Below are 14,601 nucleotides of genomic sequence, written 5' to 3' on the forward strand. Positions count from 1 at the left end.
TCAGAGTTCTTGATGATTTTTAATTTGAGTTTGAACAACACTGACCTTTAAAATGGCTCGACATACATGTTTTGTGATGAAAATTTGTGATCACATATCAACGCCCCTCCCCCACCCCCACCCCAATTTTTGGGCAATTTTGCTTATTTGTATGAAAAGGACCAAAACCAAGAAAACAAGCAAAATTTCTAAAAAATTTAGTGTTTTTAGTCATTTGTTAGTGTCAACATTAGCAAGCGATGTTAGTGGCTATGACCATCGGTGGTGGTGGATAATGGGTGGCAGCGACAACGCGCACGAGAGCCAGCATGAAGGGAAATTGTAGGCCAGGTTGGTCGCTGGCAATGGATTAGGTCGTTGGCCAGTCAGCGGGTTGCTGACAGGTTGAGCGAATCACCAACATGTCAGATCTGGAGCTAGTCAAGATGACCTGCAGGCTAGAGCGGAAAACATACGAGACTTTAAGGAGTCAAAAAGTGGATGAGATTTCTAACTAGTGTGAGTCCCAACACTAATCCTCTAGGAGAGTCAGTAGGGAAGTCATATGGCTAGATCCTAGGTTCTAGAGAGGAAAACAAACCTTTGAGAAACTCTTGATTAAGATTGTGGTTATTTCTTCAAGAATTCAAACTTTAGTTTCCATGATTGATTATAGAAAAGTTAAATGAGAAATACTTAATGAGGAATAATTATTTTTGAAACCCAAAGGAATGAAAAATAATAGATATCAAAGATTTCAAGGAAACCTTGGTGGCATTTCAAACTAACCTATTATTTGACTTTACATCTTTGAAAGAAAAAAATTTTTAATGTTTTTTTCCTATATTTTATTTAAAAATTTAGGACTTAAATCCCGCGATATAAGATCGTAAGAAAGTCTAGAAATGTGTGAGGCTTCACGTCGTACTAGACAAATAACCTCAGAATCCTAAAAGGTTATGACTTATATTACATGACATAAAATCATACAAGAGCCTAAAAGGGTGTGATCATTTACGTCGTATTAAACGAACAATTTTGGAATCTTAAAAGTTTAGGACCTGTTAATTAACATCATATGATATAACGTTGATGGTTTTGTTGTTCTTCCTTCACTTCGTTTTTTGTCTTCTATTGAATATCTCAAATGTTGATAGTTGACTAATAACAACACATCCTAATTCTATAAAGAAAATGACTCAAGAATTAAGAAAGACCATGCATTGAAAGGTATGTCCTATGTTGTAATTATTTACTTATAGTAGCATTGTAAAACAAAATTTGGTCAGTGTTAATCATGATAGAAGCGATTATTAAAATGGTTAACCAAAACTAATTAAATTTTATTTTATACAATACCAATCAATATTCTAGGGTTCCGTCATCGCAATATTGTTCTTTGTTTTGGATTTACTTAGCCGAAGGAGGTAGTTAAACTTGCTCAAACCAAAAGACTTTTGTTAGCAACATGAGTTGTGTCGTCCAATAAGCCTTTGTAAACCCAAAGAATTAATTATTATTATTATTATTTTATTGTTATTATTGCATTATTATTATTTATTTTTTTAATTAAACATATTTATATGCTTTTTGAAGACATATATCAAGGTTTATTATTATTAGAATTTATAAGATCCCATAAATCACCTGGAAATGTGAAATGGTTCATATAAACTCCATAATTATTTTTTCTTAAGAAACTTTAGTTGTTTTGTGAATTTTTATGAATTATTTTGTTGAAAATATTGTAAATTTTAGGGTTTTAGATGTTTTGACATAAATGAATTTAAAATGATGTAAAAATATTTTTCATGAATGTATATTGAGCTCAAAAACTTCATGTTATAATTTTGTTAATTTGGCATCTTATTTTATTTATTAAAATTATTTTACTTTTAAAGATAAATTTATTCAAAAATTCAAAATAAATTTAAATGATCTCGAAAAACACTTGAAATTTCACTGAAATGTTTGCAATATGATTCCAAACAATCTCCTAATTTTTTAAGTCATTTCAAGTACATTTAGTTATTTTATGAATTATTAAACTTATTAATAGGCTTATTAATATAAAATAATTTAAAATAAAAAATAAAAAAAAGAATGTTGTTTTTGTTTTGTTTTTTTTACTTCTTTGAATTCAATTAGCCTATGAGTGAAGACTTCATTCAATCTAGAGTTCTATAAAGAAAGTTATTCAAATTTTACTAAGAAAGATATATTTGTAAATACCTTATTTATACCTCAACCACATCTATCTCGATTGAAAATATTTTTTTTAAAATTTGTATCTTCAGATGATTAACAGTTTGGTTCAATTTGTTGGGTTTTATTTTTTATATTTCTTTCATTTAGTGAGTGAAAAGGTAATCGAGGTATTTTTGTAAATTCAAAAATACTTACAATTCTACCTCAAAACTATCTTAGAATTTATAAATTTTTGCAGTTTTTTGTTTTCTATGTTTCATTTAAGAGTTTCATTTTAAATTTTAGTGATTTAAATTTTATATTGTTCATTTTGAAGTTCCTAAAATAATGAATGTAATTTTGCAATTTCAAGAAAATAACAAAGTTATCATAAACTACTTTCAAAACTATTAAAATTCACTATATATCTATTAATGTAGTCTTCACTTATTTGATTCAAGTTAATTCTTAAATTTCAACAATTTTATTTAATTGACTTTTATTTTAATGTTGACTTAGAATAAATTTGTGACTTTATCAATTTGATTAATTTTAATGAAAAGTGTCATACAAATTCAATCAAATTGTAGTGGGAGGTTTCAATGAGTGAGTTAAGTAACTCAAAACAATATCACCCACCAACCATTTGCTAATTACACTTATAACATTTTGCATGTTTTATTGATTTGATTAAAGTTCTAACTAACGCATCATGTTTAATTCTTCCCATTAATGTTTCATCATAACTTTTACTATATTTTTCGATGTGGGGGTAACCTTCGCTTCAATATTTAAAGATCATACACATTAAGGTCGGGAGCACGATTGTGGTGGGATAGTCTTCCCACATCTTATTTAGCCATAAACTTTAAGACTTAAGGGTGTGGGGAAACCTTCATTGCAGTCACTGAAAGTCATTCACGTGAACGTTTTGGGCATGTATGTGGTAGGTTAATCATTCTACTACTCATTTAAACATAAAATATTCGATAAAGACTGGGAGGCAATTTTCACTGCAAAGAATACTTCCTCAGCACCCCCTTACCACACATGAGTTCTTCAATTGGATTAAGATGCTGATCTAGTTGTTGGCCATATTTATACATATTATTGTTGGACATAACATTAAATAAATGTATAATACTATGAGATGAGAAATACATATAATATTATAATAATATTATGTTAGTATTATGTCATTTATTGATAGCTAGCCGAACTGACCGATCCTCAAATAAATGGTTAAATTTCCAAGAGATTGATGCTTCTCTTTACCATTGAAGGTGTTGTAGAAAACTAACTAATTACAAGCATGTATGCACTCTCTCACGCACACATACATAAGTACATAAGTACATTTTCATATAAAATTATTATGAGGAATAGATAAATGATTGATGAGTAGTAAATACATATATGTACACTTGAGATTATACTTGCAAATATATGCATAGAAGTGTGTGGCTTTAAATCACTCATATTCATGATAATAAGCATATGTTTAAGTTTGTGTTGTTTAGAAATCCATACTTTTTCATGATTGCAATATTATTGCAATTGAAGGCATTGATTTTTTGCGGGTATATGTAGTATATCAAATGTTTTAATTATTCATACTAGATGTCTCAAATTTTTGATATGCATGTTGTTTAGGTTCTCCACGGTTGTTTAGTAGACTATCACTACAGGAGAAGCTTACTCCATAATACATTTACTTTTGATATTTTTCATCTATCAATCAAGTTATGTGATAGAATGTCGTAGTGCCAAAAGTTATACAAAAATTAAACACGTGTATATAACGAAGAATAGTGAAGGGAGACACAAGATTTTTTTGTAGAAAAACTAAATAAGAAAAAAATAAAAAAATCATGAGACCTTGTTCAGTCAAAATAATGCACCGGATGTTTGTAAGTAGATAGGTACTCTCTTTTCTCATGGGAGGGAAAACAATGTTACAATGTTATAATTAAAACTATACTTATGTTTATATAGCTAAGAAAATTTTAAGTGTTAGAAAATTCAACAACAATTGTAGTTTGACTACAACGGTTGATAGCAGTGACCATCAATAGCCAGTGGTTGGCAGTGATAGGTGATGATGACAAGCAATTATCAATAATGGTCAACAACTAAGAAAATTGGTGGTTGACGGTAGCTGGTGGTTACAAAGGCCGGTGGTTACTTGTTAGGTCTTCTCCTGAGAACATGATTTAAAATTTCACTTCTCGTTCTTTTCTTATCCTCCCCCAAGTGAAGACAATAGCTTATTTATAGTTTTTTTTTTTTTTTTGAGAGAGACATCATGGTTTTTTGGCACATAGTTTTCTTAACTACCTAATCAGACTGTCGTTGCTAATCACTTCTGATCATAGATAGTTATTTAAGGAATTGGGTGCTTTAAAAACATTAAAATTAAGTAATCTTAGACTCATTGGATTCCTTAGGCAGAGATGCTCAATTAACTTTTAAAGATGTGAAATTTAAAGTTCATCTGTCCATTCAATTAATGATCAAAAACCTCAAATTGTGTTTCAATGACTTGATCTAGGCCTATTGTACCCATATTGAATCATTTTTAGTGTTATCGACTTTGTTTTGTCGAGATGCTTTTTTTGATTATAATTTTGATATAATCAGAACTTGAATGATTATTAATCTGAATTTGAAAGATTTGTCATTAAAAAATACATCGAGACTGATGTCTTATCTTAAATAATTATTGATAACACATCATGCCGTTAATTACAATTTATTTGAGTTTATGTTGTTTGGCCTTATAGTCGGTTTTATTTATTTATTATTTTTAGTAGAAGTTATACTTATATTTTTGTTGAATTAAAAATATAAATTTTATTAATCGAATAAAATAAAATGTAATTTACACTCATAATACTCAAATCTTATACATTTATCTATTTCACACGCAAATTCTTATTTTTACAAATCAAACAGCTAACTTGAGCTAGTTAAATGCATAAGAGTTGGTTACTGTGGGTATGTAAATTTTTGTAAAATAAAATTATTATTTACTTATTTTAATTATTAATTGAACACTATTTTTTAAAGTAAAAAATAAATACAGATCATTTAATTAGCTGTGTGCTCCGCTTCGTACCAGCTTCCACACCCGGGGGTAAGAAACTGCCTGCCCGGATCAAACGGAAACGCTGATAACTCGCCTCGACGGGGAAGGGTGGCCGATGCCAGAGGTCTTTCCACCATCGCCGACGATTTGTTATCTAGGGTTTTCTTTGCAGATTGCTTATTGGAGCCCCGACATCGGTGGCTGCTGTCGGAACCCCGATCAGTGGTCAGCCGGGCTGTTTTCACATATTAATCGAGAATTTTCGCTGCCTTGATGTTACTTCTGGAGGAGGAGAAGCTACGGATGCGTCTTTTTGTTATACTATCTCCTGATAGTGTTTTGTGATTGATTCCTGCATCGGCAGTGGAATGGCCGACGCGATGTCCATACTTCCGGCATCTGTTTTAAGGAATCTTGCTGATAAGCTATACGAGAAGCGCAAGAATGCAGCACTTGAGGTTCTTTGATCTTCTTATACTGTTCGCGGTTGGTTTTCTTTCTCTTTAATTAAAGATTTGCTGATTACTGACCGGGATTGGGATTGTGGGAAAACACAGGTCGAAGGCATCGTAAAGCAACTTGCTCAGGCGGGAGAGCATGAAAAGATAGAGGCTGTACTTAACCTGCTAGTCCTCGAATATACGTATTCTCCGCAGGCCAACCATAGGAAGGTTTGCGTGATTGTGGTTTTGTTGGTGTCATGGTTGCTTTTTCTTGTTGAGTTCATATCTGTTTTATGTTTTAAAATATGTTTAGTATTCTTTTCTGCTCATTTTTTTTTTATGTAACGTTTCACTTTTTTTAATTTGCCAGGGGGGTTTACTGGGGTTAGCTGCAGCTACGGTAGGTCTGTCTTCAGAAGCTTCTCGGCATCTGGAGGTCAGTATTTAGAATAAACTTCTGCAGAAGAACATGACAATTATGAACTTTTTTTAGCCCCATGGAAGGGTTCTTCTATAAGAAATTTAGTGCCAGTGGAAGGGATAGAAAGTTATTGCTATATTTATACTGTTAGTTTCCATTTTTATATCAAGCGCCGAGAATTTATGATTTCTGACTACAAATACTGCTATGTGGGGCACATGGTTGAATTTGGTGTTTTCCTATTTTGCTCATTTGTTTTGTCTTTGCTAGCCATTCTTTCTACCTATCATGTTTGCCAGGCATTATAAAGAGTTTGTTTATGCTAATTCTCCTACAGTTTTCTGCCATTAATATCTGCCTCAAGACTTATTGTGCATGTTGCATGAGAAATATGGGGTAGAACAAAAATAACAATTCCCTGCTTTAGGTTTGTCATATACGCCCTTTTTTGATGATGATGGGATCATCGTCTTTACAAGCCTTATCATATTATTTTCGGTTTTCCTCTTCGATATTCTTCTTTTGATGCTCAGTACTGTTTTAACTCTAGTTTACAACAGTCTTATTGCACAACCCTTGGCTTTGCTTTATTAGTTTGTCCTCCATCTATCATTCCTTTCAATTTACTATTATTAATGGTCATTGATACACCTTTTTTTCTCTCTCTCTTTATACGCACCCAAAACATTTAAGTCTATTTTTCCTTACTTTTTCATCAATAATTGATACTCTCACTGTTCTTTCAACATAACTAATTTTTTCTTTGTGTTTTCCCTACTTATCATACAAGCATCTAGTTACATTCCTATGTATGTCACAATCAACCAAGCGACCAGTGATATATTTGGTCACTAACACTCAGATCTATCTAGCATATGGCTCATTTTGTTATAATTCCCTAAAGTTCTTCTTTAGTTTCTTTGCTATTTTCTTATGATACAACGCTATTGATTTACCAATTTTTAGCAATTTTAATTAATTTTAGAAGTTATGTTGTCATTTGCATCACAATATTTTAATACAACTGATCCAATGTTCCTAACCCTAGCCCATTCAGTTATGAATTGATCTTTTCACAAAATTGATAAATAATTATCAACTTGGCCTTGCTTTGGTTATCAAAATCTCCAATAAAAAATTATATGAAATTGTACGTCATGAAAGGTGGAAATGCATAGGAGGATTTGCTTGCTGCTATATTTAACCGAGTCTCATTTGTTCACTAAGGAAGAAGGAGAACCACGTGGAATATTATGTAATTGAGAGATATTGAAAGCTCTCAAGATCTGGGAGAAAATAAATATAACAATTTGAGAAATGATCTTTGCTAAGTAAACCCTCTGGTAGTCGCGGAAAAATCAGAGATGCTACTGGCATTTGATGCCATGATTAGGATGTGATGTCTATACATATTAGATATTGCACTCTAGCTCTATAGACTTATGAGTTTCTCCAAGGGGAAATTTGATATGTATGATGGATCAAGAGTCTCTTGAAGATGCCATTATCAATGCAATTGATGTGGGAGAGAACTTAGGGACAGAATAGTTGAGAACATAAAAATAAGAAGAGAACTTCACAGAAATTTAATGTTTAGGAAGTCTTGATGGTTAAATATATAGCATGAAAGTATTACATTTTGTGGTGGGTCTTCCGGAAAAGTCGTGTTCTCACTCTCTTAGAAATAGAAAGGGATGCAAGTGTGCGAACCATTCCTTGATGTTTGAGATGCGAGTGACAAAATCTCTATCAGCCCATCTAGTGGTAAATATTGCACAAATACTGGAAATCTGAGACATATGCATGCCCATGCTTACTTTCTTTTTATAACTTCTTTATATAAGAAGGGCTTAGTAATAAAGCAAGTTTCTTCGATCTTTGTTCCGCTTTTAAGCGTTCACTGTTAAACCTTAATACTTTACCATGTCATTGAATAACCATGGCAAAACAGAAATAAATGTGTTTTCAGGATCCTGAAGAAAACATCTCCCAAAAATATGGAAAATGTATCTAAAGAATGTGACCTATGAAGAGTTCATATTATTGTTGTTTTTCAAAAAATAGCTAATATTTTTCTTTTTCATTACATTATATTTTACCATTTTCTTTTTAGTTATGCGGTTCTATATTTTCAAAAGGTTAACAAAATCTGCTAAAAACATGAGTTAAATTTTATAATGAAATTGAGTTTATCTAATTTTACCATTTTCTTTTTAGTTATGTGGTTCTATATTTTCAAAAGGTTAACAAAATCTACTAAAAAAATGAGTTAAATTTTATAATGAAATTGAGTTTATCTATCTCACGACTCGGCCCAGGAGTTTGAAATTTTAAAGACGGGGACAGATGGTATGACGATGAGACTAAAATTTTTTATTTTTCTTTTCTATCACTAACAAATTACAATTCACACAAAATAAGAGAACCACTAAAAATAATTAAGAGCCCATTTGGGGCAGCTTATTTGGTGCGGTGGCGTTTTGAAAACACACCTGGTCTGTTTGGGCAACTGCGTTTTGACAGCTTATGCGTTTTCAAAACGCATAAAATAACTTTTTCACACTACACCTATTTAGGTTCGGTGACAGCTTATTGGCAATGGTCTAACTTAACTTTTTCACACTACACCTATCTAGGTTCGGTGACAGCTTATTGGCAATGGTCTAACTTTTTCAAAAAAATAAAAATTTGTAATAACCACTGCAACTAGATTATCAACAGATTATTCAATAAGCTATAGCTGCCCTAAACAAACCCTAAACTTAATAAATAATAACTTTATCTTTTTGTTTGCTAACCTTGTCTTCTATACTTATTCTCTCTTCCAATGCTCAGCTTCTATTCAAATGCTTAAACCCAAGAAATGTTAAAGCAATATGATAAGTTATCCAAGATAACTCAGTGGAGTAATTATATTTTTAAACTATAACAACTCAACGAAAAAAAACAAAAACAAAATACATGCTGATATTTTCTAATAAATTATAAAAAATTATGTAATAATTTAAATCATGTTTTCATGACATTTTCCTTGAAAGAAATATAAAATTTTTATATGCTTTAACTTTTGCTTTTCCATTCAATGCGTAATCTTTTAACTTTTTAATACACATTTTTTCTTTAAATTACTTTTCAAGATATAATATTTTAACTTTTTAATACACATAGTACTCTTAAACTTTGTTGGGTTATTTCAACCTTGATGCACCCTTAAATTCTGTCTTCTATAAATCGACACCTATAATTTCATAAAAAAATATAATTTAAACATTTTTAATTATAGTTAACTAATCTCTCAATTAATTATGTTATTTTAATTGTTTGTTTAAATCATTTGTTCTAAGTATTTGACTACTAAAATTATAACTTAATCAATATATACAATTTGCATTAAATTTTATTCTAGATTTAATTAATTTTAACTTTAAATAATTACTTAAGTTCACAAATGAATCTTTCACTTTTTTTTCATCTTTTGTCATAATAATAATAATATTATAATTAACATTATTAGTAATATTTTAAAATCATAATTATATTATTATTTGAATTTCAATTTTATAGTTTTATAAAAAAATTCAAACTTCCTTATTTTTAAAATCAAAGATTTTTCATAAAATTCTCAACATTATTATTATCATTATTATTATTTTTTTTTATAACTAAAGATTTTAAAGAACTAATAGAAATAGAGGATTAAAAAATTGATACCGGAGTTAACCTAAACCGCGACGCAAGACACAATTTTACTATTGACTTAAAACAATGTTACAATAAAGACTTGAAATAACGAAAGACAATACACAAAACAAAAACACAAAACAAAGGATTATGATAACCCAACAAAGAAGACAACATGCTTGGTGAGGAGGGAGTCCGACGAAGGGAGGCTGGATTGGCGGCTGCAGTGAAGGCCAGAGAGGTGGGGGCTGCTATGGAAGAAGTAGGATAGTAGGTTTACAATAGTAACAACATCGAACCACAGCTAGAGAGATGCAAGAACATCGTTGGAGGCTGGATTTGCGGCTGCGGTGAAGGCCGGAGAAGTCGGGGTTGCCGTGGGAGAAGTAGGACAAAAGCTAGGAAGGTTTGCCAACTAGGGTGGACAGCGAGCTGGGAAGCATTGACAGCGATGGGAAAAGTAGGGATAATAAGGTAACTGCTGTAGGAGTACCGAAGGGTTGCCGGGAAGGGCTGAACAACAAGTTGGAGGAGATGCGGTGGCTGAACTAGAGCAAGAAGGTGATGGACAACGGAAGGGAAGGAGCGGCGGTGGCTGAAGTGATGGAACAACAGAAAAACAGACGTATAGTAAGATATATGCCTCATCGGGGTCAATCTACAGTCGGAGCACCACTCAAACCCTTAGAGACGATCATCACCTCGCACAAGGGACAGCCAGAGAACTACATTGACGTCAGATACAACCCACAAGAGGGAAAGCACTCATACAAAACTGAATTCAGATTTTATAAAAACAACCCCAATTTCAAAATCCAATCTCCTATTTATAAAGAGACACCTATATTAGGAAATACTAAAATAAGAAGGAGAATAAATTCAGATTTCAGATTTGAGGAAATGATTTAAATTAGGATGGAGAATAAAAATCAAATTTCAGTTTTTAGGAAAAATTTTAAATTAGGAAGAAGAATAAAAATCAAATTTCAGTTTTAGGAAATGTTTTAAATTAGAAAAAGCCTAGAAAGGAAAGTAATAAAAGAAGGAAATGAAAGAAAAAGGAAAGAAGGGTAAAAGACAAGGAGGGGAAGAGCATGTCAAAAATACACGTACATACCACTTGACGATCCCTTTATCTTGCTCCCTTGCTTGATCATTGTTATCGTTTCCTCTGCTTTGGCCCCTTGCCTCCGTTTGTTTCTCCCCAATAATCAACATGCTCATGGCTACTCAAGTACACAATTCACGTCCTCTCCATCTGTATTGAATGCAACTTGGCGCGATTTCCCTCCATCTTGTCTCTTCACCAACTCTTGATCCTGACATAAGAGTACGACTCGATGGCTCTCTTACAATTGCATAACAAGTCCTACGCTCCCTCGCTTGCTAGACTTAGCTTATTTCATGATGACAATTGCTCGCGGCCTTTGCCGTCTCTTCTTGCTCGCTCATTAGCTCCCCCGTCTTCTTTCTTTTCGACTACTGGCTTCACGCACGAGACTGCATTGGTGATCACCCCCCTTTGAGGACTTCAGTCAAGCTCATGTCCTAACTCCTGTATATTCTTTGAACTGTTCGGTTTTGCCCATTCTCTACTTCTCTTGCTTTCTCCCTCGTTTGTTGTCCCTTTCACTTGATTCACCGTTGTCTCCATCTTCTATTTAAATTCTGCGAATGAAACCATCCTTAGTCGGGTACAAATTTTTGAGGTGTTACAATCTTGTTCTTAACTGATAATTGTTTGAATTTCGTAGTTTAAGGTTTTTCTGTTTGAGACTAATGCACATTTTAGTGTGTTGTCTATTGTGGCCATGATTTTGTGTTATCATTGTCCTCTTAGTTCATTGTGATTGAACTTCAGTAAATGTCCAACTTTTCCGATTTTTCTCCTTTTCTGATTGTTATCTTTATAGTGTTCCGTTATCCTTATTCCCTTTTTTTAAGCTATCACCGGTATTCTTCTAATATTTTGTTTGGACTCATTTTTTTTTCTTGAATATTGGTGAATTTCTTAAGTCCTTTTTTATTTTCAATCAGCTTTATTACAATACGTGCCAACTAAAGCCGATTGAAAATGAACTTCATTTTTGAAAAATCAATACATCTATGCCGAGATGATTTACTTTTATTATCATAATTGCTGCATTACTTTGATAAATAAATATGCATCGATTCTGTTGACAAGTATTATGTTTGCATGCCACTTTCATAGTGCTTCTCTTTCCACGTTATCTAGTTTCTGATTGTAAGTTATGCTACTAATATTCCAAGGATATCATTATTTCATTTTATAGAAGAGTTGCTTGTCTCTGTAAACTTTTTTCTTTATTAATATATCGGTATTTTTGTGCATTCAGCAAATTGGACCACCAGTGATCAATTCTTTTCTTGACCATGACAATAGTGTTCGATTTTATGCTTGTGAAGCATTATACAACATAGCAAAGGTGCGTTTGCCAATTTTTTTTATTGCATTATACATGCATTTTATGGTTATCAATTGATATTTTTGGAAGATGGTGTGATTTTTTAGTGTGAAATGTTTAATTATCTTGCATCTATTTAACAGAAGAATAGAAATGTACATGAAATATAACTTTTAAAATTAATACTGATTTTTTAAAATGGGGAGTTAATGGAAGGTTCATAAACCGACAAATAGTGTTTGGCGATAAAGAAGTCTCAAGCAGCAAGGTCAAATGTGAGAAATGAGAAATTTTAAGATGAATGTGTGAAAAACATTAGAAACTATAGATTAGGAAATGTTTAGATTTGAAGAATAGTGGGATCAACAACTGGCATATAGTTATGGTAAGCTTGCAGTATATTGATCTAGATGATTGGACATGTACAATAGAAGGGTAAAATGCTCTCCAAATACAGGTAAATAGAGTTAACGTGGAATGATTAGGAAGGAAAATGGGAGGACCATACCTAATATAGCTACAAGTTGTGCAAAAATAATTGCGCAATGCAGAGTTAACATCTTATGCAGCCTTAGTTGGAAATAAGTGAGAGTGTCTATTCATAATGATTACTTGAAATAGTTTGGATCTTACGACTGCTGATGATAATAATTGTCTATTTAATCTTTCATGTAATACAAAATATAAGTGCTTTCTTGTTTTTTTGAAGGTGGTTAGAGGAGATTTTATTGTATATTTCAATCAGATTTTTGATGCACTTTGTAAGCTCTCAGCAGACTCAGACGCCAATGTACAAAGTGCTGCTCATCTTCTAGATCGGCTCATAAAGGTAAATTTATGAGATTAGTTCTTTTACTTATCTGAAGAGGGAATTCTGTAATTCTGGCTCGTACTGCTTTTACTTTTTTTTGGTGAAATTACTAACATTCAAGTATTGAGCAGGATATTGTAACTGAAAGTTATCAATTCAGGTGCAGAATCTTATATCATTTGCTTAAATTTCTACATGTGGTTTCATATTCCCATTGAAAATAATCTAATTTTATTTTTCTCTCTTTCTTCTTATAAATTTTAAAGCATAGAAGAATTTATACCTTTGTTACGGGAACGCTTGAATGTGATAAACCCTTATGTTCGACAATTTTTGGTGAGTTGGATCACTGTATTGGATAATTTTCCAGAGATTGACTTGCTTAGATTCCTTCCAGATTTTCTTGATGGTAGTATTTCTGAAGTAGACTTATTTTGGTAGACTTTTGCTTCTTATTTAGAGTATGCATCTTAATAGTTTAATTTTAATTGTTACAGGTTTGTTCAATATGCTAAGTGATTCTAGCCATGAAATACGGCAGCAAGCTGACTCTCTACTTTCAGGATTTCTACAAGAAATGAAGAACCCTAAGGTAAGTAATTTTAATTAATAATTCAATTGTTAGCTAAATATTTTTCTTGAATTAGATGCATCTCATTTTTTTTTTCTGGCTTCTTTTTGTTTAATTTTTTTATGAGTTATCTACATTGTTTTTGGTATGAAGTGAAACCCATATACTTGCTTATGGCTTTCCTGATTAAAAAACTGTTCCGAAGAATGTAGATTTTGGTCGTGTGGCTGAAATTTTGGTTAAAAGGGCAACTTCTTCTGATGAATTTACCCGGCAAACCTCTATCACATGGGTAAGGATGAATGAAGTTATTCTTTGTCATATGAGTTATGGTTTAATACCCGTTAATTTTCTTTGCCGCTTGGACTATGATGTAGTTTGTCATTAACACTGCATTTGTTGATTTTGCAGATAAATGAGTTTTTAAAATTTGGTGGAGACCAGCTTGTTCCATATTATGCTGATATTCTTGGAGCAATTTTACCCTGCATATCTGACAAAGAAGAAAAGATAAGAGTTGTAAGCTCTCTTTAATATTATTTGCTTACGACCTTCATCTTTGGTAATATTAAGTAGGTACTTGACACTCCACTAGGAGTAAATCATGTTTATTAACTTTTTTTTGTGCTATCAAAGTGGTACTTGATAGTCTAGTTTCTACTAACATAGAATCCACCTAGAGCATTCATAGACTTTAAATAGTTAATATTTATATTTTGTTTTATTCAGAAATACATTTGCATTTTATGCATTTGCTACATTTTTCAGCTTATGTTCTAAATTATAAGCATGCAATTTGAAAAAACAAGTAATACTATTGATAAATTAATAAAGGTTAAGTAGTTTATTTCAATGATTTTGATTGCTTTGATTTGATTTTGTCTATTTACAAATTCATTTTTAGTTGTGTTTAAAATTTAAGTATTTTCCATTTTCAGAAATAGTTATGAAAAGTTTTATTGGTACACACACACACATTATAAGCTTGTATTTT

At 31.8% G+C, this 14,601-nt stretch overlaps 1 protein-coding gene across 1 annotated transcript; it reads left to right on the forward strand.

Moving 5' to 3' along the window:
- The first annotated feature begins 5,267 nt into the window (after positions 1-5,267).
- On the forward strand, positions 5,268-14,153 carry LOC110036276 (protein VAC14 homolog). The gene is made up of 10 exons (XM_020740685.1): positions 5,268-5,712; positions 5,812-5,925; positions 6,068-6,133; positions 12,157-12,246; positions 12,935-13,054; positions 13,168-13,196; positions 13,303-13,445; positions 13,534-13,628; positions 13,813-13,899; positions 14,019-14,153. Exons 1-10 carry the CDS (start codon positions 5,623-5,625, stop codon positions 14,139-14,141), a joined length of 957 nt encoding a protein of 318 aa, XP_020596344.1. The 5' UTR covers positions 5,268-5,622; the 3' UTR covers positions 14,142-14,153.
- Positions 14,154-14,601: the final 448 nt, after the last annotated feature.

This window comes from Phalaenopsis equestris, unplaced genomic scaffold, assembly GCF_001263595.1.
Source record: "Phalaenopsis equestris unplaced genomic scaffold, ASM126359v1 Scaffold204553, whole genome shotgun sequence".
NCBI classification, from domain to species: domain Eukaryota; kingdom Viridiplantae; phylum Streptophyta; class Magnoliopsida; order Asparagales; family Orchidaceae; genus Phalaenopsis; species Phalaenopsis equestris.